This window comes from Lithobates pipiens, unplaced genomic scaffold, assembly GCF_037356315.1.
Source record: "Lithobates pipiens isolate NorthernLeopardFrog02 unplaced genomic scaffold, aLitPip1_a1.2 Scaffold_28, whole genome shotgun sequence".
NCBI lineage: Eukaryota > Metazoa > Chordata > Amphibia > Anura > Ranidae > Lithobates > Lithobates pipiens.
Genome location: NW_027507789.1, coordinates 67,795,005 through 67,821,000, shown reverse-complemented (window position 1 = coordinate 67,821,000; position 25,996 = coordinate 67,795,005). Strand labels below are relative to the sequence as shown.

At 43.6% G+C, this 25,996-nt stretch overlaps 1 protein-coding gene across 1 annotated transcript in view; it reads right to left on the bottom strand.

The window, feature by feature from the left end:
- Nucleotides 1-25,984, bottom strand: part of MRPL38 (mitochondrial ribosomal protein L38) — a 70,079-nt gene extending 44,095 nt beyond the window's left edge. The window contains exon 1 of the mRNA XM_077459369.1: nucleotides 25,847-25,984. Within this exon, the coding sequence (XP_077315495.1) occupies nucleotides 25,847-25,910 (64 nt within the window). The 5' untranslated portion in view covers nucleotides 25,911-25,984. The remainder of the gene's footprint in view (nucleotides 1-25,846) is intronic.
- Between the last annotated feature and the right edge of the window lie 12 nt (nucleotides 25,985-25,996).

Below are 25,996 nucleotides of genomic sequence, written 5' to 3'. Positions count from 1 at the left end.
ACTATCAAATATTCCTTTCCCTAGCACGTCATAGCCTTCTCTTCTTTTCAGGGTCTAATTATTCTCTTTGCTGGCCCAGCTACTCTGTACCTCACTCCCCTAACTTTTTATGCACGTTGCTTCTCAGGGAGGAGCAAAGGGAATATTACAGAATGTGACAACTGGGGCTGCTGACATCCCCTCCAAGATGGAGGCAACCAGCAGCAGTCTCAGGCATTTCTGATGTCTGTTATTTAACCACAAAATCTTCCCTTATATAATGTAAAAAATACATTATTCTTTTCTACTATAGCTGTTTTTGCACACGTTAAAGCAACCATTCAGGGCCTTAAAGTGGTTGTAAACCCTTACAATCCACATTTTACTATAGGTAAGCATATAATAAGGCTTACCTTTAGCTACCCCGGATATCTCCTAAACCTGCACGGTTTAGGAGATATCCCCTGTATTAGCATGTGCCGACGTCATCAGCACATGCGCACTGAAGCAATGGCTTGTTCGGGTCGTTGCTTCAGCATGCGCGGGAGTGACGTCATCGTGTCTCTGGCAGAACACAGAGCCGCAACCCGCGATACCCCCAAAGTAACTCCGGGAGCGATGTTGCCAGCCGGAGCAGTGTACGGGGACCGCTGCGGGGGGCTTCGATCTAAGGTGATGATTTCATAATGAGCTAGTATGCTAGTAGTATGCTAGCTCATTATGCCTCCGTCTTTTTTTTTTTGGTGGGTTTACAACGAACCACTTTAACCACCTCATGCCCGGAGGATTTGGCTGCGCAATGACCGGAGCACTTTTTACAATTTAGCACTGTGCTGCTTTAACTGATAATTGTGCGGTCATGCAATGCTGTACCCAAACAAAATTGGTGTCTTTTTTTCCCACAAATAGAGCTTTCTTTTGATGGTATTTGATTTCTTCTGCGATTTTTATTTTTTGCGATATAAACAAAAAAAGACAGAAAATTTTGAAAAATAGGATTTTTTTTATAACAGCTTACCAGTAAAATCCTTTTCTTGGAGTACATCATGGGACACAGAGCACCATAGTAATCACTATGTGGGTATATAGTAGAGCTGCACGATTCTGGCTAAAATGAGAATCACGTTTTTTTTTTTTGCTCACGATTCTCACGGCGTAACATCTTTCACATTAACCACTTGCCGACCACCGCACGACGATGTACGTCGACAGAATGGCACGGGCAGGCATAAGGGCTTACATGTACGTCCTTGCCTGCCCGCCGGTCGGGGGCCCGATCGGGCCCCCGCCCGGTGCCTGCGGCGGTCGGTATTCGTTCGGGAGCGATCCCGGATGAGGGGACGGCCATTCATTCATGGCCACCCCCTCGCGATCGCTCCCGACGAATGAAAATGTCCCGTGACATCACTTCCTCTCCTGTAATGTAAACACAGGAGAGGAAGCGATGTATTCTCTCCTCCGTTTTTTTTTTTTTTTTTTTTTTTTATTCATTGAAGTGTGTTTTTTTTCCAAAAAATTGCATTAGAAAGACCGCTGGGCAAATGCAGTGTGACATAAAATATTGCAGCAATTGACATTTTACTTTTTACATTTTTTTTACATTTTATTGACTGTTTTACAACAGTCTCAAATGGAACTGGGCATAATGAACCACTTTGAATGGATCTTTTCCCTGGATCTTTCCTAACAACCTCATGCAAAGGCGAATGAAGGGATCTCCTTTTGACCTGACCATCCGCACCAGCTCTCTTATGGAGCTGATCTTTGCCTGAGGCAAGAACACTTTTTTTTATGGGCTGTGTCTATGATCAGACCCAAGCACTCCAGACTTTTTAGCAGTTTAAATAAGACTTCTCTAGGTTGAGAATCCAACCCAGACTTTCCAGGTAACTGATTGTAATGCACACGCTTTGCTCCAAACGAGCCACCGACTGGTCTATTCGCAATAGATCGATTAGGTACGCAAAGACTATTATGCCCTGTGATCTTAACCTGGCCCGTGGTGGGGCCAGGACTTTTGTAAACATCCAGGGTGGTGCTGTAGCTAGCCCGAAGGGAAAGGCTACAAACTGTAAATGCTGCTGTTCTACCACGAACCGCAGAAATCTTTGGTGAGTGGGAAATATAGGGACATGCAGATATGCATCCCGGAGGTCGATAGACGCCAGAAGTTTTCCTCCTAGTAGGATAGACACCACTGACCTGATAGACTCCCCATGCGAAAGGAGCGGATCTTCAGGAACAGATTTAGACTCTTAAGATCTAGAATGGGTCTGACATCTCCATTTGGTTTTGGTACCGTAAAGAGGTTTGAATAAAACCCCAAACCTTGCTCTTCTATGGGGATTTGTATGATCACCCACTGAGCCAGTAAATCGGTCTAGTGCCGAAACAGAGATTGCCTTTTCCCTGGATCTTTGGGAACGATTCACCTCAGAAAACAAGACAGTGGAAACTCCCAAAATTCTAGTTCTAGGGACACCGTGGAGATGACCCATCTGTCCTGAATTTCCTCTTGCCAGACTTCTAGAGTATTGCAGAAGTCTTCCTCCCCCACTCTGGCGAGGGGCGCCCCCTTCACGATGAGGCTTTGGAATTCTGCTTTGCGGGTTTCCGCCCCCAGGACTTCTTTTGTGCCTAGGCCTGACCCTGTGGCTCTCCTCTAGAGTCTGACGACAGAGGCCATCGCCACTGCCTAGAGGCGGATGCCCCTGGTGCAGGAGAAAGAGTCAGCTTAAATGAAGGGCATTTATACTTTCTTTTGACTGCCAAAAGAGTATTTTTTCCACTAAAAATCATTTGGATGTATTTGTTCAAATCATCCCCAAAATCAATCCCCATGAAAAGGAAAACCAGTCAGGAGCCTTTTGCATGGTGCTCAGCTGACCAATTTTTTTAACCACAGGATCTTACACATGTGTACTAGCACAAGCGCAAGGTGGGACGCCTGGTGAATAGAATCTTTCATGGCAAAACATAATGCCCTTGGCAGTTCGCCAAATTCCTGGGCTTGTTCTGCAGGAACCTCAAGGACATGTCTAAACTGGTCCTTTAGGGACTGACAGATGCCTATTGCAGTGACTGCAGGCTGAGTAATGGCACCTGCTAAGGAAAAGGAGGATTTTAACAGGAATTACAACCTTTTATCTTTTGGATCCTTAAGCATTTGTGCATTGTCTACTGGGCAAGTTAGACTTTTATTCACACTGGAAATTGCAGCGTCAACTGCTGGTACATTCCATTTTTTGGTTAATGTCTCCTCCGTGGGATGGAGTGCTGTGAATCTCTTTGGATGGAGAAAATGCTTATTTGGGTGAACCCATTAAGCATAAATAAGCTGTTCAATTAATGCATGGATAGGAAATGCATGCAAAGGCTGTGAAGGTTTTAAAGGAACCTAAAGAAGAAATAGAACCTTCAGCTGACTCCGTTAGGGGTAGCATGAAAGTGGAACAAACCATCTCCATAAGATTGTACCAGCAATTTCTCAGATTGCGAGGCTGAAAAAGGTTCATCCATCGTTGTCTCCTCTGCAGAGGAGTAATTGGTTTTCCTTTCCTCCTGATCGCCTGAGGGTAACACCTCATCCTCTACCCACTGTTCCCTTGGTAAAGGGTCTGAGGTGGGGGAGGGGGATCTAGCACGTTTCCTATCCTTTTGCAGGGCGGAGGAAAATGCACCTTCAGTCACGTATACAGGGGTTGAGATGCGAGAAGCAGCTGCACCACCAATTGGTTCCAATGACTCACCCTGGCTTGCCATATCTGATATTTCAGGAGAGGATAACAGTGTGGTGGAAAGCCTGGAATTCCCAGCACCTGGGGGTGTGATTTTTGGTACTTTTGTGGTGTCTTTTTTGGGAACCATAGTGCTGAGCACAAAAAGCAGAGGCACTAAGTAAATGCACAACTCACTGAGCAATAGTCTAGAAAAAACAATGCCGCTAATAAAGTCCAGCTTTGGTGCTGAGTATAAATGTTATTTCCTGTACTGGAAATGTGTGTATGCATCTTTACATGCTCCCAGTGCTCCTGCGTCCCAGACTGCAGCTGTTAGCTGAGAAGCATCTGTCACTGTCTGTTTGTCCCCGGCGCCTGCGCTGTGTGTGTGTGATAGACCTAGCTGGGATAGAGACTTTTGGAGAGGACTGAATAATAGCCTCTTGCTGACCGATCATGGGCCCTGGCATTTGGGGGAATGGTGTTCTTTGTGAGCTGTATGCCTGGGGACCCTTGAGGTGGTGTTACTTTGGATTCAGGTCCATATCCCCCCCAAGAGACACAGACTCTGGGAACTCTGTATTTGCCATATTACAAATAGTGACTGATTCATAATGCTGGGACAAATACTGTTAGGAGATGCTGATGTCAATTCCAGCCACCTCTCTCTGTCTGTGTCTGCTATAATGTAAATGAGTGTAGTATGACAGCTTCTAAAGAGTATTTTCCTCCAGGGTGCTAATTAACCCTACAATTGTATGAAGGAGATGTAGGATAATGTGTATTGTATAGTCGGTGAGCTAGGAGGCGTGAAGTCTGTCCTAAAAGTCATGTCTCTGAGTCACCTAGGCTGTCTAAAGGATTAGATAATTAGCTCATGTTAATTAGGTTTCTGGCGAGAGGCTCTATTTTCATCCTGCTGTATATATTTGGGTGACAGCTTAAAATAAAGTTTTATTCCTGTTTGACCCTCAAGACAGAGCCTTGTCTCGTACTTGGGGGGGGGGGGGGGGAGTTATTCGTATGGGTTTCTTGTTCGGCTGATCAGAGTATTCGGTAGCTGCCTTTGTGTTCGGAAATGGAATGTCCTAAACGGCTTTAAACCCTTTCATACTCGTGGTGTCGTTACAGTGACTTAAGCCACGCCCCCGGCATTCAACACATCCTCCCCTCTGTTTAAACTAGCCATAGTTCATGCGCGCCATCAACATGCTGCTTTGATCAGTGAAAATCCAGCAAGAGGGGAGGGAAGGGAGGGCTGGGGAGGCGGGATTTTCAAAAGTTAGGACTCAAGCTTCTGTGGGGATAAGCAAACATAGGAAACCCGCTCCCGCCGCACCCCCTGTGGGGGGGGGGGGTACACACTACTGTTGTACCTCCTTTCCCCCAGGGGTGCTGTTCTTTGCCGAATGAGGAATCCCCCTGGCTTACTGAGACCACACAGCTGACTAAGAAGCAACGTACTAAGATATGTGCATTTACTCCTAGGAGACTTTAAGGCATGACATTTTTACTCATGGAAGAAAAAAAACAGGTGGACTTTTTACAGTTCCTAGGTTGCTTCCCTTACTTTTTCCTCACTGCAGGAAACAGCTGTAACAGACCGATCCAAACTTCTCCCATCACGGCGGACTGCGTTTAGCAAACCTTCAAGGACTGGGTCTCTTTTTATCGGGGTTCCACTCCCTTGGACCTGTATTGGCACCCTGACAGGAAAAGCTTTAGGTAATGTAAGCATGGGTCCCGGGGTCCAGTCCTCCAAAGAGAGGCCTTACAGGCAAAACCTTGTGCTTTGTATACAACGGCCTGGGTACTAACCACCTTGGCCTCAGTGGCACGTTGGATGGATCCGGTCTGTGGAGGCTATTTAAATCCAGCATGGATCCCTCCTGGAGCTCCTCAGGGGGGGTTGTGCTATCTGGACATTTCAGGGCGTCCGTAACCGTGATAGGTAATGAGGAGTAAAATCATAATTTTACGCCTTTAGAAAGCCTGAAGGCGGTGCTTGGATTTTGGAGTCGTGTACGGGGCTAGGCTCCCAAAAAGACTCACACATGTGGTATCCCTGTACTCAGGAGAAGCAGCAAAATGTATTTTGGGGTGTAATTCCACATGTAATTATGCCATGTTTGAACAATTTATCATTAAGTGACAACTTTGTACAAAAAAATATATATAAAAAAAAAAGTAAAAATTCCAGAAACTTGTGGCAAAATATTAAATATTCCATTGCTTCAACATGCCTATCAGCAAATAGTTTGGGGTTATAGGGGTAATTTGGAGGGTGGTAGTTGAACTGTCCTGGCATTTTATGCACAACATTTAGAAGGATTTTGTCACACATCACCTAGAGCTGCACGATTCTGGCTAAAACGAGAATCACAATTTTTTTGCTTAGAAGACAGATCACGATTCTCGTGGCATAACATCATCTTTCACAATTAAAAAAAAAAAAAAAAAAAAAAAAAAGGCTAACTTTACTGTTTTTTTTTTTTTTTTATTCATTGAAGTATATTTTTTCCCAAAAAATTGCATTTATAAGATCACTGGGCAAATACAGTGTGACATAGTATTGCAGAAATTGCCATTTTATTTCCTAGGGTCTCTGCTAAAATATATATAATATAATGTTTGGGGGTTCCAAGTAATTGTCTAGCAAAAAATATAGATTTTAACTTTACCTTTTGACGTTCTGCTCCACCGCTTGGTAGAGCACATTTTGAGTCACGCTAACTCATTGAAAAATGTGGACTTTAAAGGGTTAAGAAAAAAGTTTTAGACTTTAAGTGGTTAAACATCCTGCATTTACACTTTGTTGAAAACTTGGCAGACTGCCCAGATTATTTATTTACACAGAAGTTCTATCCCTTTGATCTAAAAAGGAAGCTTAGTTACAATGTTTCAAGTTAAAGACTTAGACTGCCAAATCGGCAAGCTCTGCAGGAGAGATGTCGGGGGTGAATCAAGATCACGATTTTTTAATGATTAAATTGTGCAGCTCTAACATCACACACTCGAACCACTTGAAGACAAAAAGGAAGACAAAGCCTTTTCTGACACTTTGTTTACATGAAAAAATATTTTTTTGCAAGAAAATTACTTTGAACCCCCAAACATTATATATTTTTTAAAGCAAAGGCCCTACAGTTTAAAACAGTGTTTTTTGTTTTTAACGCAGCAATTTTTCAAACCCAATTTTTATTATTTATTTTGCTTTTTTATTATATTTTTAAACTGTTCCATTATTTTTTTTTAATCATTTTTATTATCTCAGGGAATGTAAATATCCCCTATGATAGCAATAGGTAGTGGCAGGTACTTTTAAAAAAAAAAACTTGGAGTCTATTAGATCCTAGATCTCTCACCAAGATCAGTGTGATAAAATGCTTTGCCAATTTCCCTTTGGGGAGACACTAAACTCTCCTCATGCATATCTTGGCAATTAATAAGATCCACCCATTAACCTACAGCATCCTTAGAGGTATACCACGCCTGCCACACTTTATCGAACTTCTTCCCACATACCCTAGCCCTAGATGGTACCACCTCATCCACTAGACCCAATAGACAAACCCGCACTGTGAAAAGGTATTGGTATTATAAAGGAGATCCAAGATAAAAGAGGTGACTTCAGACCAAAATTGCTGAATTTGTAGACACTGACAGAAAATATGGTCAGCATTAGCGGGAAAAAAGAAGCATCTCCAGCACTCAGGGGAGACCGTGTGAAAAATCTTAGCCAACCTAGCCGAGGTATAGTAACACCTATGGAGAAATTTAAATTGGATCAATCTATCGCTAGCTAACACAAGGTGTTTAAAGAGTTGAGTCCATAAGTCATCCCAATCCTTTTCCTTCTACTGTCAGCAAATTTTCCAGGGCAGAGATTCCACTTTTAGCTCCCGGAACTGTATCTGAAAGGAATGCCGGAGTTGAAAGAAACAAAATATGTAAGAATTGGGAAGGTCATGTCTCGATTTAATTTGGGGAAAGGTTAACAGGTCCCCAAAACAGGTTATGTCCTTCAATGTTTTTATCCCCTTGGTTGCCCAGATCATGGGATCGGGTAGATTATAAAAATGTGATAATGTAGGGTTCATCCACAGAGGGGAAGAAGGGGCGACTCCCTCCTGATGACTAGGACATGCCAACTTCACCGCAGTTTACCACACTCTGATAACAGCTTTAATTGTTGATGTCAATGGTAGATCAGATTTAGTACCCCTAAACAGAGCTAAACGCAAACTTTCATAGACCTCAAATAAGCTGCCTCCAACACAGTGACCGCGTCTCCATCATCTGCCAGTAACCATCTATGGGCAAACACCATTTGGCAAGCTAAATAGTATTTTTGCCAGTCAGGTAATGCCAATCCACCCTGATCCCCCGACTCCTGCAACATTTTAATGCCTATTCTAGGAGGTTTGGGTGGCTAAGAGGAAAGAACTGACAATACCATCTATCTTTCGGTACCCATGTCGAAAGAAGTAGAAAATGACTGGGAGAAGCTTTATTTTGAGCAGGCTGATCAATGGCAGTTTAATCCAAGCCTGAACCTTTCGCTTAAGCAAAGTCAGCAAAGGGAGTCGATTAAGAGAAATATAATCATGTACATTTGCGGTGAGCTTAACCCCTAAATACATGAGTGATATAACCCATTGTAACTGAATATTTGAATTGGCCCTCTCCCTGGCTCCCTCCTGGAGGGAGAATAGATGACTTGCTCCAATTCACTTTCAACCATGAAAATTTAGCAAATTCATCAAAAATATCTAGTGCTGCATGCAGTGAAACACCCGGGTCATTGAGGAACAGGAGCATATAATCAGCATATAGTGCCAAGGACTCGTTTATCGTACCCACTTTAATAGCCTGTATCCCCCCGATGACCTAAGCACAACAGCTAAGGACTCCATGGCAAGAGCAAACAAGGAGGAGGACAAGGGACACCCCTGTCTGGAGCCCCTACTGACCTCAAAGAACTCAGATATTGAAAATCCTAGCCTTATAGCCACCCTAGGATGTTTGTAAAGCATGGAGATCCACTTTCCGAATCCCATAACGTTCAGAACCTTGAACAAATACGTCCAATCGACTGAGTCGAACGTTTCCTCAATGTCTATTGAAACTACTATTCTAGTCTTGGAGTCCATAGGTAGGAAGTTGCAAATGAGTAAAAAGGTCTCCTTAAATTTGTGTCTGTAGATTTACCCGGCAGGAAACCTGTCTGATCTATATTAACTAGAGGGAATAACTTTAGCCAACCTGATCACCAATACTTTGGTTAGAATCTTTAAATCCATGTTTAAAAGGTTTATGGGATGATAGGAAGTACCTAATAATAGCGTCTAATATGGTGCCACCTTCCTCTAACAACCTTGGGAGCGGCAAATCCTCCAGCAAGGAGTCTAGAGCCAACTCATCATATGGTGGGAGTAGAGGGAGGAGAAAAAGTCTATAAACTCTTGCATGATAAGCAATGGATCGATGACCAGGGCTCCCCCTCTATCTCTGATAACTGGAATATTTGCAATCGGGTGGTAGTCTGCAACCAACATAGCATAGGAGCTTCCCATTTTTATCCCCTTCCGCATGCGCCTTCTGCTTTACCTCTGAGTAAGCCAGCCCTGTGAAATGTAAAAGATCGGAGACGCCGTGGTTCCAGCAGGGACCCATAAGAAGCTGCCGTAGGAGACCCCACATGACCCTCCGCACATTCCCTTTCCCTCTGTTGCAGAAGTTGAACTTCCTCATTGTCATTTGTGCAGGCTGTCTTAACGGCAGACATACACTCCCCCTAGCCACAGCCTTAGACGCATCCCACAACACAGGGGGATCTGCCGCATCAGCATTAAAAGGACCAATATGACTTGATTGATTCCTCCAGCTGGGCAGAAACCTGTTCATGCTGTAACCAGCTGGGTGAGAGCCGCAAACCCCCTCTCCTTGCCCCGATCAGGGTGCGAAAAAGAGGATTGCGGTCAGACAATCCCCCAGCTAAGTACTCAATATCTGTCAAGAACGGTAAGATAAGACCATTGTGAAAGACCAGATCTATCCTAGCCGAGGATATGTGGGCCATTGATATGTGAAAAAAGCATCTATCTGCTGGATGCTTCCAATGCCACAGCTACGACAATCTGGGCAAGAGGCCCAGCTGATTAAATCTGAGGAGCCCAATCTATTAGGATTGGGGTAGTGCAATGCTGTATCTAGGACGGCATTGAAATCACCCATCAGAACCATGGGAAGGTGTGCATATTGTGCCAACCGAACCAGTAAATCATACAGTAATTGAACTTTAAAAAAGGAGGAGGAAAGTATATATTAACCAGCAGTAGCTTATTACAACATGTATTCAGAACCACTTCCACATATCGACCCTCCTGAAGAATTGTGCAGAGGATGGCTTTACTAATTAGTATGGAAACACCTCTAGCAAAAGGTAGAATAAGTAGAATGAAGTGCTCTTTAAATCCATGGCCTCCATAGAGCTAAAATATTGCTACCATCCAGTTGAGACTCCTGCAGGAAAATTACATGTGGCTTAGTCTGTTTCAAGTATTGGAATATCGAGGCCCTTTTAAACTTGTAGTTGAGGCCCCTAACATTCCAAGACAAAATTGTACCTTTATCCAAAAACGACTATCACATCCGTTAATGGTTTCCCAGCAGAACAGTAGAAACATATCCCTATCTTTTTATTGACGATTAGGGCGGTGAGGGATCAGAATAAGTCACCACATCACTTTATATAAATGGGAATAACTGGAAAAAAAGCGGGACTTTTAAAGGTGCTAAGACCACATACACTTGGATATATAAGAAAATACATTTGATTCAATATCAATTTCTTTTAAAATGACAATAATGTTCAGTAAACGTGTACATCATACAATAATGCAGCCACTTCTTAGGGCCGGTTCACACGGCGAGGCGAGGCGAGGCGAGGCGACACGGCTCGCCTCGCCTCGCTCCCGCAAGTCGCCCCCATTCAGTACTATGGAACCGTTCTGAGAGGAGCGACTCGAGTCGCTCCGACTCAGAAAAAAGGTTCCTGTACTACTTCGGGGCGACTTCGGGGGCGACTTGCATTGACTTCTATGCAGAAGTCCTCTGCAAGTCGCCGCTGAGCTCCCCGCAAGTCGCGGCGAGGTAAGTCGGAGACGCCTCGCCGCGGCTCGCTGTGTGAACCGGCCCTTACGCTACATATTTCACTCACACAAGCTTCCTCAGGAGTTTTAGAAAGTACTGCATGAGATTGATACTACAAAAGAAACAGATAATTGTAAATAAAAAATATTTCAAGATATTGTGACAAACATGGCAAGGAAAAATTACACAACGCAGCATTAAACATTTCTTCAAATGGTGAAATGAGAATGTGTGTCTACCAGATTCTTTAAAATCACAAAACTACTTGCATCAATTGAATAATTTTGGTTCCCTCTGGAGCCTAGGCCAACGGGGCAAATTTACAACCATGGGGAGAGGATAGTATTCTGAAATACATAGGTTAGCATGTCAATTTTAGCTAAATAGCCAGTAATGTTCAAACATTAGTTAAAAGGATGATTTTAGTTTTGACTCAGGGTAAGGCAAATTTACCTTATTCTCAGTAAATTTTCAAAATAACCCAATGAGTTCCTTGATTCCCAGAATGGGAATAAGATTTGCTGCTCGGATATAACAAAGAAAAAACAGCAGATGATACTTGCTGAGGCTTAGAAGAGACCCAGACACGGACCTGCAGCACTCCTGCTGTAAGAACCTGTTTTCCCAAAAAGAGTCGACCAGCACAATCCTGAAAGATGGAAAAAAAAAAGGGAGTATATACACCATCCTGTATTGTGATCTCTGTAAAGAAAGTAATTCCTGTCTTTGGAGGTCCGGGAGTCCCAAATCACTCTGGAGCTGGACAACAACAGTATAGGTTCATTTTAAAGACAGATCATCTGTAGTTGGTGGTTGGAAAGGTGATCAGTGGACCCAGTGTACCATTGCATAGACAGGATTTCAGACAGTTACTTAAAAAGTACTTACACTTACTAAAAAGCTGTAGTTGAAAACTGAAGGTAGAGAGGGAGAGGAGAGGCGCAAGCTCTCTCTCTCACAAATCCTCTGTCAGTGCATGGTGGCTGAATGCCACGATTTATCAACTCCCCATCCTGGTGGCATCTGACATCACCATCGGGGCGCGGACATCTTTCCAGCAGTATCGCGCATGTCCACACCCCTTGCAGCGGATGTGACGTCACACGCTGACATGTGGAGGCACAAGTCGCCATGATGGAAAATCCACTGCTCCAAAGTCAGCATAGGGGACAGCCAAACGTTGCTCTGGTCCACTCCTCAGCATCATGAGTCAGGGCGTCACCAATAAGAGTGACACGGAAGTCAATTTGACTGCCGGTCACTGCGATGGTAAGGAAAATGTGTAAAAAGGCTCACGCTGACAGCGCTAGTAGGGCTCAAGTAAAACATGGGTGATTGGTTTGACACTCATGTGACAAGTGCCCAGGGCGTCTGTATGATTGCTGATCCCCAAACCGGTTTATTCAAAACTGAGTAACTAAGTAAATTGACACATATGGATGAAATCTGATTAAATTGCATTTGCATCTGAAAATGAAGTATATCTTGTACTATATGCATATAGATGAACGGCACAACACCTCTTACGTAGAATACATAACATAAAAGGCATAAGGAAAGGAAAAAGGGAAAGGGAGGAAGGAAGGGGAGGAAGGAAAGGGAGGGGAAAAAAAAGGGGGGGGGGCTTCATCATAAAAAACGGCTTATAGCTGAAAGCATAAATTTAAACCCGGAGGTTTGAGAGCTGATAGATTATGAATCCATCAGGCTTCTCGCTGTAAGGGCAGCCTGTCATTATCACCTCCTCTCTCATTTACTGGTAAGTATCCCAGGGCAAAAAAATGCATTTTGAATAAATGAAATCCATGGAAGAGACTCATATGTCTACTGATGGGGGTTTCCATTTTGGATTTGGAAACTAAGCTAACATGGTCATGAATACGGTGGAAAAATGGCTTCTTTGTTTTCCCTACATAATATGAAATGCAGTCGCATATCATGATGTAAACCACCACCACCTTTTGACAATTGGCCAGAAATTGTGGTCTGTAAATATGTCCATTGGGCAATGTGATCTGCTGAGCTTCATGAATGTATGAATGTACATGTAAAAGTTGCAATTATTACAGAGATAGGTTCCCTTGCGTTTGTTCTGACCTCCCATCTTAGAGATAGATTGCTGGTGGCTGTGGACCAGACTAAGTAAGAAACCCCCAAAAACCGAGGCAGGGATAAAAATTATTACCCGTTTCTCGGGACAACAAAAACAAGTCCGTAGTATAATGCAAAAGTATTAGTACCTATTGCTTGCTGATGAAACTGTATCATACTATCTAAAAACCTACCCTGGAATAACTTTTAGAAGATCCAGGTCACTTAGAGATTGATGGTGGCTGTGGACCAGACTATCTTTAAGTGACCTGGATCTTCTAAAAGTTAATCCAGGGTAGGTTTTTAGATATTTGATACAGTTTCAGTGCAATAGATATCAATACTTTTGCATCTTACAGCGAGAAGCCCGATAGATTCATAATCTATCAGCTCTCAAACCTCCGGGTTTAATCGATGCTTTCAGCTATAAGCCATTTTTATGATGAAGCCCCTTTTTTTCCACCCTTTCCCTTTTTTTGTAAACGCCCCTAATGCTGAGGGGCAGACCAGAGCAACATTTGGTTGTCCCCTATGCTGCCTTGGGAGCAGTGGATTTTCCATCATGGCGACTTGTGCCTTCGCACGCCAGCGTGTCACATCACATACGCCACAAGGGGTGTGGACGTGCGCGATACCGCAGAAAATACGTCCCCGCCCTGGTGGTGACGTCAGACACCACCAGGACGGGGAGAGAATAAATCATGGCGTTCAACCACCGTGCAGGCACTGACGGAGGATTTGTGAGAGTGCTTGCACCTCTCCTCTCCACCTTCAGTTTTCAGCTACAGCTTTTTAGTACATGTAAGTACTTTTTAAACTAACTGACTGTTTGAAATCCCGTCTATGCAATGGTACATTGGGTCCACTGATCACCATCCTCTCCGGTTGGGAGGAGAGGGGGCACTTTCCAAACACCAACTACAGATGATCTGTCTTTTATACTCACCTATAATAATGTTGTCCAGCTCCAGGGTGATATGGGACCCCCTCCGAAGACAGGAATTACTTTCGTTAAAGAGATCACAATACAGGATGATACATATATACTCCCCCCCCCCCCCCCCCCATCTTTCAGGATTGTGCAGGTTGAATCTTTTTGGGAAAACAGGTTCTTACAGCAGGAGTGCTGTAAGTCCGTTTCTATGTCTCTTCTAAACCTCAGCAAGTTTCATCTGTAGTTTTTCTTTATGGTATATCCCACCAGCAAACCATATTCCCATTCTGGGAATCAAGGAGCTCAGTGGTTTTATTTTGAAAATTTACTGCGAATAAGGTAAGTTGTCTTTACCCTGAGTTAGAGCTGCACAATTAATCGTCAAGAATCGTTATCGTGATCTTGACTAAAGTGTTTCACAATTCTTTCTATGCAAAGAATTCTCTCTGCTCTTCTGAAGCCACAGCCACCAAAAGAAAGGAAGAGAAAAATTGGGCAGTCTGTCAAGAATCAAAACATTCTTTATCAGTTGAATTTAACCCTTTCATGACTAAGCCTATTTTTGGAATTTGGTGTTTACAAGTTAAAATCCATATTTTTTGCTAGAAAATTACTTGGAACCCCCAAACATTTTATATATTTTTTTTAGCAGAGACTCTAGAGAATAAAACGGCGATTGTTGCAATATTTTATGTCACACGGTATTTGCGCAGTGGTGTTTTAAACGCAACTTTTTGGGAAAAGGGACACTTTCATGAATAAAAAAAACAGTAAAATTAGCCCAATTTTTTTGCGTAATGTGAAAGAATGTTACGCCGAGTAAATAGATACCAAACATGTCACACTTTATAATTGCGCGCACTTGTAGATTGACGACAAAGTACGGTACCTAAAAATCTCAATAGGCAACGATTTAAATTTTTTTTACGGTTACCAGGTTAGCGTTGCAGAGGAGGTCTAGTGCTAGAATTATTGCTCTCGCTCTGACGATCGCGGCGATACCTCACATGTGTGATTTGAACACCGTTTACATACGCGGGCGCGACTTCCGTATGCGTTTTCTTTGCTTCGCGAGCTCGCGGGGACGGCGGGCGCTTTAAAAAAAAAATTATTTTTTTATTTATTTTAAAATGACTAAATTGTTTTAAAAAAATAAAAATAAAATTGATCACTTTTATTGCTGTCACAAGGAATGTAAACATCCCTTGTGACAGTAATAGGTGGTGACAGGTCCTCTTTATGGAGGGATCGGGGGTCTAAAAGATCCCCCACCCCTCCTTTACACTTCAATGTATTCAGATCGCCGAAAACGGAGATTCTGAATACCGGATATTTTTTTTAAACCGGCGCCATTGGCAGCCGAGTAAACGGGAAGTGACATCATGACGTCGCTTCTGTGTTTACGATGAGGAGACTGGAACGAAGCCGATTACGGCTTCGTTCCAGTTCCTCCCCAGCAGCCGGAGGCGTCGGATCACTAATCGGTGCTCCCGATCGAGCAGGAGCACCGGTAACAGCGGCGAGAGGGGGGGGACGTCCCCTCCCGCTCCTCCGGCATAACAGCCGAGCGGCTTTTAGCCGCATCGGTTGTTATGCCTGGATAGCCAATCGCCTGCTGCAAAAAACGGTACCGGGATGATGCCTGCAGGTGCGGGCATCCTCCCGGTATAACCCCCGGAAGCCTAGTACGCAGATCTGCGTACGCTTGGCGGGAAAGGGTTAAGCATAAACATTGTCACAATCTGTTAATGGAATAGACTTTGTGTGTAATGCCGCGTACACACGATCAAACAATCCGGTGGAAAAGTCCGGCAAACTCAAGTCCGCCAAACAATCCCCCCGTGTGTAGCCTCCGGCATACTTTTTTGACCCGAAAGTACGGCGGACTTAGAATGCCGTGTTGCACTCCAATCTTTCCGCCGGACTCGCATTTCGGCGGACAATCCGGCCGTGTGTATGCCAGTCCGCCGTACTTTTGAAATGAGCGGACTTTTCCCGCCCGGAGAAAAGTCCGCTCATTTCGAGCGGGTCTCCAGGTAGGCGGGGCCCGCGAAGGAGACGTCGCTGGCCCCGCCGCCTAGTATGGACTTAAAGGGGAACCCCAACGCTGAAAAAAAAAAAATCGGCGTGGGGGTCCCCCCCAAGTCCACAACAGACCCTTGTCCGAGCATGCTACCCGGCAATGTACCCCTACCCATTCATCTGTAAAATAAAAGTACAAAAAAAAAACACAACACACGAGATAAAATACCCCCCCTTCCTGGCCGGCCGGGTAGCATGCTCGGACAAGGGTCTGTTGTGGACTTGGGGGGGACCCCCACGCCGATTTTTTTTCGGCGTTGGGGTTCCCCTTTAAGTCCATACCAGGCGGCGGGGCCAGCGACGTCTCCTTCCCGGGCCCCGCCTACCTGGAGACCCGCTCGAAATGAGCGGACTTTCCTCTGCGTGTGTGGGCGAGTCCGTTCATTTCAAAAGTAGGGCGGATAGTACGGCGGACTTAGTACGCCGTATTAGTCCGCTCAAAAAGTGCCGTGTGTGGGCAAGTAGCCCGTTCTGAAAGTCCGACGGACAGTCTGGCGGGAAGTCCGCCAGACTAAGTACGTCGGACATACCGCTACGTGTGTACGTGGTTTAAGTGAAAAAAGTTTAAACCATTTAAACACTAAACCTTTTTCTGACATTTGTTGGTTTCAAGTTAAAATTATTTTTTTTTTTTTGCTAGAAAATGACTTAGAACTCCCAAACATTATAGATTTTTAATAGACACCCTAAAGAATAAAATGGTGGTTGTTGTAATATTTTATGTGACACTGTATTTGCGCAGCGGTCTTTCAAATGCAATTTTTTTTTTTTATTACTTTAACGAATAAAAAAATAAATAAAATAATAACAGTAGCCCAATTTTTAATATAATGTGAAAAATGTGATGTCGTGATAATCGTGATCTTTATTCTAAGCAAAAAAAAAATATATTGTGATTCTCATTTTGGCCAGAATCGTGCAGCTCTACCCGGAGTCAAAACTAAAGTCATCCGTTTAAACAGACATTTGAACAATACTGGCTGTAGAGCTGCAACTAACGATTAATTTGTCTGTCGACTAATCTATCAATTATTTTTTCGATTAGTCAACGACTATCCGATTATTTTTTTTATTTTTATTTTTTAATGAATCTAGCGTTTTTTTTTTGATTAGCTAATTAATCCTTTGGATAACCTTGAGAGTATTGTATTGTATTATAGAGGCGGGCAGTGTATTGTAGAGTATTGGCGGGCAGTGCATTGTAGAGTATTGGCGGGCAGTGTATAGGCGGGCAGTGTATTGTACTGCATTGGCTGGCAGAGTATTGTATTGGCTGGCAGAGTATTGGCTGGCAGAGTATTGGCTGGCAGAGTATTGGCTGGCAGAGTATTGCATTGTATGGCAGAGTATTGTATGGCAGAGTATTGCATTGGCGGGCAGAGTATTGCATTGGCGGGCAGAGTATCGGGCTGGGTATGGAGGAATGGCTGCTTCCATCCGACCTCTCCCCTCCACTGCACAGATCAGTACAGAGAGGGGAGAGAGAAACCGGCGTCATGTCATGACGCCGGTTTGTTTACAAGTGATCGCTCCTTTGGAGCGATCACATTGTAAACGCCTGGGTGTAGAAAGATGGCCGCCGCTTCGGAGCTAAGCCGAAGCCGCGGCCTCTCCTAAGGCCGAGACCGCGGAGCGCTCTGCGGATCGCGGCATGTGTGCTCCGGGGATCGCGGCATGTGCGCTCAGATCACGGATCGGTGACGATCCGTTGCACCCCTAGGGACGGTGGCACGGAAGGGGAGAAGAGAGGGGGATGGCGGCACGGAGGGCAGTGGTAAATACTAAGCACTGCCCCCACTGTGACACATCGACGACCTGCACGCACGTCGACGTATTTTCTTAGTCGACGTAGTCGATTACGTTGATGCGTCGTGGCAGCTCTAACTGGCTGTTTAGCTAAAATTGACATGCTACCCTATGCATTTCAGAATACTATCCTCTCCCTGTGGTTGCACATTTGCCCCGTTGACCTAGGTTCCAGAGGGAACGGAAATTATTCAATTGATCCAAGTCGTTTTGTGATTTTAGAGCATCTGGTAGGCACACATTCTCAGCTCACCATTTGAAGAAACTTTTGTATTTATGTTTAATGCTGTGTTGTATAATTTTCCTTGACATGTTTGTTACAATATCTTGAAATATTTGTATTTACATTTATCTGTTTCTTTTGTAGTATCAACCCACATGCAGTACTTTCTAAAACACCTGAGGAAGCTTGTGTGAGCAAAACATGTAGCATAAGAAGTGGCCGCATTATTGTATGAAGTACATGTTTACTGAATATTTATTGTCATTTTAAAAGAAATTGATATTGAATAAAATATATATTTTTATATATCCAAATGTATGTTGTCTTGGCACCTTAAAAGTCCCACTTTTTTACCAGTGGTTCCTATGTCCCCATTTTTATCAAGGTTATTAGAAATAACATTAGCATTCCCTAGGAAGAAAGTGCAAAAAGCTAAGACATTTTGGTGAACTGTGACATTTAAAACTCCGGCCTGCTATTATACCAGGAACAGAACAAAAAAACAGAAGAAAAACACTCCGGTATGTAGCTTAGTCCCAGAACCTAACAAAAAAATTGCAGTGAGATCCAGCCACAGCAATCAAAAGTTTGGCTGTTCCATTGGTGGTTCTGCCGTTCCTCTGAGTGCTCCTTGTGGCAGGATCGTGGAGCAATAGAAAAAAAAAATAGGTGCAAGTATGAATAATAAGAAGTACAAAGCAAGATAGGGGAATGGCTCCCTCCAGTGGCACCCTTGTATACGTTCCCTATAGTAAAAAATAAATGCAGTGAGCAATATAACCCCAGGAGAATGGAATCCAGGTTGTACCTTTCAGCCAAAAGCGATCCCCCACCCTCACCCACCACGCAAATAGGATAGTGCAATGAAATTAAGTAAGCTGTAACAGAAAGCCAGCTCCATCTTGTGGCATGAGGAGGTATAGTCCCAAAATAAGAACTGTACAGGCAGGACCATGAATTGAAAGAATATGGAGTTGGTTATCAGGGCACAACAGGTGTAAAAGCGATCATAAACATCGCAGCATGTAGACCAAGGCAAGTCAAGTAAGCAGTAACACCATTAAAGCTCTTTATCCTACGATTCACTTGCCTCCACCGGATTCTCAAAGAACATCACAGTCTCTCTGTATTGGACACGAAGCTTGCTTGGGTAGAGCATACTATATTGAATCTCATTTTCTCTCAGACACTTGCGGACATTATTAAAGGAGCAACATTTTTGCTGGGTTGCTGAGAAGTCAGGGAAGGAATCTTACCAGGAAGGGCCTAGGGAAGGCGTCCGGGGATCTAACACCAGTGGGGACCCTGTAAGCCCTTTGCACTACATAGGTGGGGGCAAGTCCTGCAACAAAAGTAGCTGCTTGAATAGTAGCTCTGCGCCTTGTGGGCTTTCTTGGAAGCCGAGGAGAGCATCATCAGTACCATTACCCCTTCTCTTGTCTGGTAGGGTGTCCAAAATCGGGTAGTCTTGCTCCAAATTGTCAGATATCAATAGGATAGACGGCGCTCCAGAAGAATGTGTGTTCGCCCCCATACACTATATATTTACACAAATGTAATATGTCACCCAATTGTTGGTAAAATAATATGATTTGTTCATCATATTTACTTGTAAAATCCTTTTCTTTGAGTACATCACAGAGCCGGTTATTATAATAACTACTTGGGTTATACGCCACCTATAGATGAATGGACACTGGTAGATCAATCAGAATAATCAAACAGGAAGTCCTCCCTTATATAACCCCTCCTGTACCCCTCTGTAAAAGACTGATAAAGGAATTAGAGAGCTTCAGCTCAGGTTGCATAATCCTAGGCGGAGATTTTAACCTTCCCCTTAAAAACCCCTTGACAGATACCTCAACAGGTAAAACCTACATAACATACTAGATCTTAAAAACCGTCAAAACACTGCTAAATTCCCTACATCTCATAGACACATGGAGGTTCCTACATCCAGAAGATAAAGACTTCACATTTTACTCTGTCCCCCATGCCAGATATTCCAGGATTGACTACATTTTCATCTCACGCAGGGACGTATAGGATTACAATCCCTATCGGACCACGCCTTTACCTCAATATCACCAATACCCACAATCCCTAAAAACAAAACACCAACCTGGCCACTGAATTCATCTTTCTTAACGGACCCCTGTGTTACTACCAAAAATTACTTCACTTTTGAAGGAGTTTTTTGTACACAACACATTACCTGACACAGACCCTCTGATGGTGTGGAACGCACATAAATGTTCTTTCAGAGGAGAACTGTTTAAAATGGGATCCCAACACAAAAGAGATAGAGAAAAAGAGATTACCAAACTAACTGACAAATTATTGAAACTTGACACCCTACATAAACAGTCCCTGACAACACAAACCACAACTGAATTACTAGAAACCAGAAAAATCGCTACAACAAATAGATGCTACAACCAAACGCTTTTTTATTCTTCAGGAAAAAAATGTATTATGAATATGGAGATACATCAGACAAGTTCTTAGCCAGAGCCTTGAAAGGACCACGACACAAACAATATCTTGGGCATTATAAATAAAAAAGGAACGTTAGCCGTGTCAGACGACCTGATAGCCCAGCATTTCCACGATTACTACACCAAACTCTACAACCTACCAACATAAACACAAACCATCAGACAGCCAGGAAAATAGAAAACAAATTATACAAGACTATCTAACCTCCTCAAAACTCCCCAAACATTCAGAGAGTGATATTGAACTTCTAGACCAACCCATAGAATCCTCAGACGTTCAATCAGTAATCAAAGATCTAAAGACAGGGAAGAGTCCTGGACCAGATGGCTTTTCATCTATTTATTTCAAAACATTCAGACATCCTGACAAACCCTCTCACTAAGGCACTTAATTCCTTCTCCACACCTAGGAGTGTCCCCATTACTTTCCTGACAGCCCATATAGCAGTTCTACCCAAGCCGAATAAAGACCCAACACACTGCACCAGTTACCGACCAATCTCATTGCTCAATCTAGATGTTAAGCTAATGGCAAAAATCATTGAAAACTGACTAAAACCTTTACTGCATAGGTTGATTAGTCCCGAACAAGCAGGGTTCATGCCAGGTAGAGAGGCGAAAGACAATGCCACAAAATCACTCAACCTAATTTATGCTGCCCAAAGGAGAAAAATCAGGGACCTTCTCTTGTCCACGAACGCCGAGAAGGCCTTTGATCGAATAGCCTGGGACGTCATGCTAGAAACTTGCAGATTTATCGGCTTGGGTACCAAACATGCTATCGTGCATATCTGCGCTTTACAAAAACCCTTTGGCAAAGTTAAAAATCAATGGATCCTTATCCGATACAGTATTCATTTCTATTGGCCCAAGACAGGGATGCCCTCTCTCATCAATTCTCTTCATCCTAACACTTGAACCGTTCACCAGGAAAGTGATGTTAAATCAAAATATACAGAGATTCCAATTAGCTAATAAGGAATACAAAATAGCCACATACGCGGATGACCTTTATTTTTCATGACGAAACCACACACATCCCTACCAAACTTGATGAAGGAATTCTCTCATTTTGGATGCATATCCAACTTAAAAATCAATTACAACAAATCTAGAAGAAAAAGAGAACGTTGGGACTTTAAATGAGGCGGTGACCGGGTAAGGTCAGTTGTCTCCATCCCTATTTGAATAAAGCAATCAGGATGACTGGGGGTTGGGACTTTGAATGAAGCAGGCAGGTGTAAAACATTTACATTTATTGGAAAATCAATGGTAAGTTGCATGAGGGTAATCATGAGTACACCAAGAAGACCAATATATTCCATTCAATGGATAAACATACAGCAATAACAATTGACCACTAAAAATACAAATCACATATTACAAGGGATCATTAAGTAAAACATATAGTTGGCATAAAACATGGCATATAGTAGCTCTATGCATTTTGTGGATACAACCACGAAATGCATAGAGCTACTATATGCCATGTTTTATGCCAACTATACGTTTTACTTACTTAATGATCACTTGTAATATGTGATTTGTATTTTTAGTGGTCAATTGTTATTGCTGTATGTTTATCCATTGAATGGAATATATTGGTCTTCTTGGTGTACTCATGATTACCCTCATGCAACTTACCATTGATTTTCCAATAAATGTAAATGTTTTACACCTGCCTGCTTCATTCAAAGTCCCAACCCCCAGTCATTCTGATTGCTTTATTACAACAAATCTGAAGCAATGACCAGCAACATCCCAGGCTTAACGTTAAAAAAAAAAACAACTGTCCCTTAAAATGGGAAACTTCACTTTTTCACTACCTGGGGATCTGGTTAACCCCCAACTTTCTCAAATTTTTGAGAAAAATGTTCTACCCCTTCTCAAGGTCATAGGGAAAGATTTGACATCATGGCATCCGAAAAACTTCTCGTGGTTCGGTAGGGCAGATATTTGAAAAATTACTATTCTTCCCAGAATTCTTTATTTGTTCAGAACCTTACCGATAAAGATACCCCAAGCTTCTTTCAAGCTCTACAATCGATACAGCTTAATTTTGTTTGGGCCCATAAACATCCAAGAATTAAATTCTGCCTATTAACAGGTAGGGATAGGTCTACCCGACTATAGCAAAGACTATTACGCATAGCATATCACTAGAATAATTGACTGGCATTGCCACTCTGATCTTAAAGACTGTGTTTCACTAGAAAATGGCATGAGCTCCATACCCCTGAAATTCTCACCATGGATATCCCAGACAAACTATCCACCAGACTTAAAACAACATCCCCTTATAAACACCACCCTTACAATCTTCCAGGTGTTAACTAAAAACCCTGATCTATCCAGCCCACTAAGCCCGCTTACTCCATCCATCCTCACCAACCATTGCTTCCATAATGCACAGATGAAGTATATTCACACATTCAAATTAGATGCCCTCGTACCACACCTACCACAATGGACCTACTTTCAGATCTGAAATTTTGTTAATAATACACGCCGCAGGGGGTCACTTCACTAGACACCCAACAGAAATGTAATCAGTGTGCCTGAAGGGAGAACATACTCCAAGAGCCTCCGCTTTATCCTACGGCTGGTTACAAAACCAAAACAATCATCCACGGACAGATTCAGAGAAAGCTGGTCAAAAGATCTTGGTATAGAATTGACTGACAGACAATGGCAGAAACCATGCATACTAGCACACAAATGTCACCAGAACGCAAGAAACAGACTTCAAATTACTCGCACAATGACGTAATTGAACGCTATCACAAGACCTGATCTCCCTGTTTCGCCTTCAGGTACCCACAGAAATATGAGGATATGAAGGTGAACCTACCACACTAAGTCACAACCACATCCCCAGTAAGGATGAGCTCAGGCATGTTCGCATGGTCCATGTGCAGAGCCTGCCAGGAAGTCGGCACAGCGGTGCGCTAATCATAGGCAGTGAGACATTGCCCTGATGCGTGGCTGCAGAGATCGGGCAATGTCTCACTGCCTGTGATTAGTGCAGCGCTGCGCCGACTTCCTGGCGGGCTCTATGCGTGGACCATGTGAACACGCCTGAGCTCATCCCTAATCCCCAGCAAGGGATTCAGGACATCAACTTTATCCTATACTTGCAACAAAACCAGGATCTGAGCATTGAACAATTATCCTGAACAAAACTATAAAGGACACACCACAGTCTCTTAGAAGTTTTTCTACTTGACAACATCTATGATAAACAAACCAAAAAGCCTTAATTAACTACTACTCCTATCCCCCTATCCCTCCTACCTTACTTCACTCTCTCCTCTCCCGCCCCAACCCCAAACAATCCACCCCCTCTGTTCTTCACTAACCTACTCTCTATATATTTTAAACCTAATGTTCTAGTTCACATCATGAATACTTTATTATCTTATGAATCTGAATACATGCCAATGATTGTTTAAACATAAAGTTTCACCGATACTTTGCAAAACGTATATGTTACCAACAGAACAAACTTACTTTTACCTACAAGCATTGACAACAAATGTTTATTCATTTATGTTCACTGTATTACCAGTTTCATGAATAAAATTTAAAGCGGAGGTCCACCCTAAAATGGACCTCCGCTCATCGGAATCCCCCCCCCTCCGGCGCCACAATCGGCACCTTTCAGGGGGGAGGGGGGTGCAGTTACCTGGATAATCCAGGTAACTGCACCCACTTCCGGGCTAGCTCTCTGCGGAAAGGGGCGTACGTTACGCCCCTTTCCGCAAGCGCCCGTCCCCTTCAGCAAGTGCCCCGCTGCCTGCTGGGAAACACACAGCTCCCAGAGGCAGCGGGGACCGTCCGGATTGCGCCGCGCGGCTCGCGCATGCGCAGTAGGGAACCGGGAAATGAAGCCGAAAGGCTCCATTTCCTGATTCCCATACCCAAGATGGCGGCGGCACGAGCGAGCGATCGGCTTCGGGTGCCGACATCGCGGGCGTGCTGGACAGGTAAGTGTCACTATTTAAAAGTCAGCAGCTGCAGTATTTGTAGCTGCTGGCTTTTAAAAAAAAAAAAAAAAACGCGGAGTCCCGGTGGACTCCCGCTTTAAATGGGTGAGCCAAGATGGATTTCATATAGGAATAGCTTGGCTTCTTATTCAGAATTTCCCATTGAAATGCATGGCTATCGTGGTGCCATATTTTAGGATTTCTATCACTTGGCTCGGGCCAAATTGAACTTTAACTAATAGTAGGATGCCCAATGAGTATAAAATGTGGAATTTGGGTGAACCAAGATGGTTTTCAGATATTTATTCAGAATTACCCTTTTAAATACATACCATTTAGGGACATAGAATTGTTGATAACCACTTGCTTACTGGGCACTTAAACCCCCCTCCTGTCCAGACCAATTTTCAGCTTTCAGGGCTGATGCACTTTGAATGACAATTACGCAGTCATACAACACTATACCCATTTTTTCCCCACAAATAGAGCTTTCTTTTAGTGGTATTTGATCACCTCTGCGTTTTTTTTTGTTAAAAAGACTGAATTTAAAAAAGAAAATGTATATTTTGTTATAAAATTTTGCAAACAGGTAATTTTTCTCCTTCATTGATGTACGCGGATGAGGGTGCACTGATGGGCACCAATAGGGCGGCACTGGTAGGTGGAATTAAAGGGCATTGACAGGTGGCATTGTTGGGCACAGAGAAGAGGCACTAATAGGTGGCCATGATGGGCCCTGATGGGTGGCAGTGATGGGCACTGATGGGTTAAACTGAAAGGCAGCACTGCTATGTGGCACTGATTGGTGGCACTTGTGGGCATTGATAGGCGGCAGTGGTGGGCACTGTAGGCAATGGCAGGTGGCACTTGCAGGCACAGAGGAGGAGGCAGATGTGCCTCCTTCCTCTTCGGGACCGATGTCCCTTGAGCTGGTGATCGGCTGACAGCGTGAGAAGAAAAAAAAAAGATTATCGAGCTTTTATTTATACACGTGATCAGCTGTCATTGGCTGACGGCTGATCACGTGGTAAGGGGCCAGGACCGGCCCTTATTCGGATCGGTGATCACGGCGCACAGGGAGCGAGCAAAGGGGAAGACGTTTAATGATGGCCTCCCGGAAATTCGGGTACACGTTGTGGCCGTCATTAGGCTATAGCGCAGACCTCAAGTGGTTAAAGTTCATGATTTTATTATAAACATTGCAGACGATTGTTTAGTAAATAATCACATTTGTGAATAAAGATCCAACCTGAATAAGAAGCTAGCCGAATAAGGAGCCAACTTCTGCATTCGAATAAGAAGATAACTTCAGCTTCACGGACTACAGATACATACTGCTATGTAATTCACTACCCGAACAAATCTCTGATTACCCGCAGTACTGATCATCCTCCCTGACATCGGTCTCCTCATGACTCGCACCAAGGGCGCCGCCATCTTTCCTGTCACACGGCTCAGCTTACTGACTTGATGGGCGTGACGTCACACGGTAGGCCGGGTGGGTGGAGCTATAGAGAGGAGCC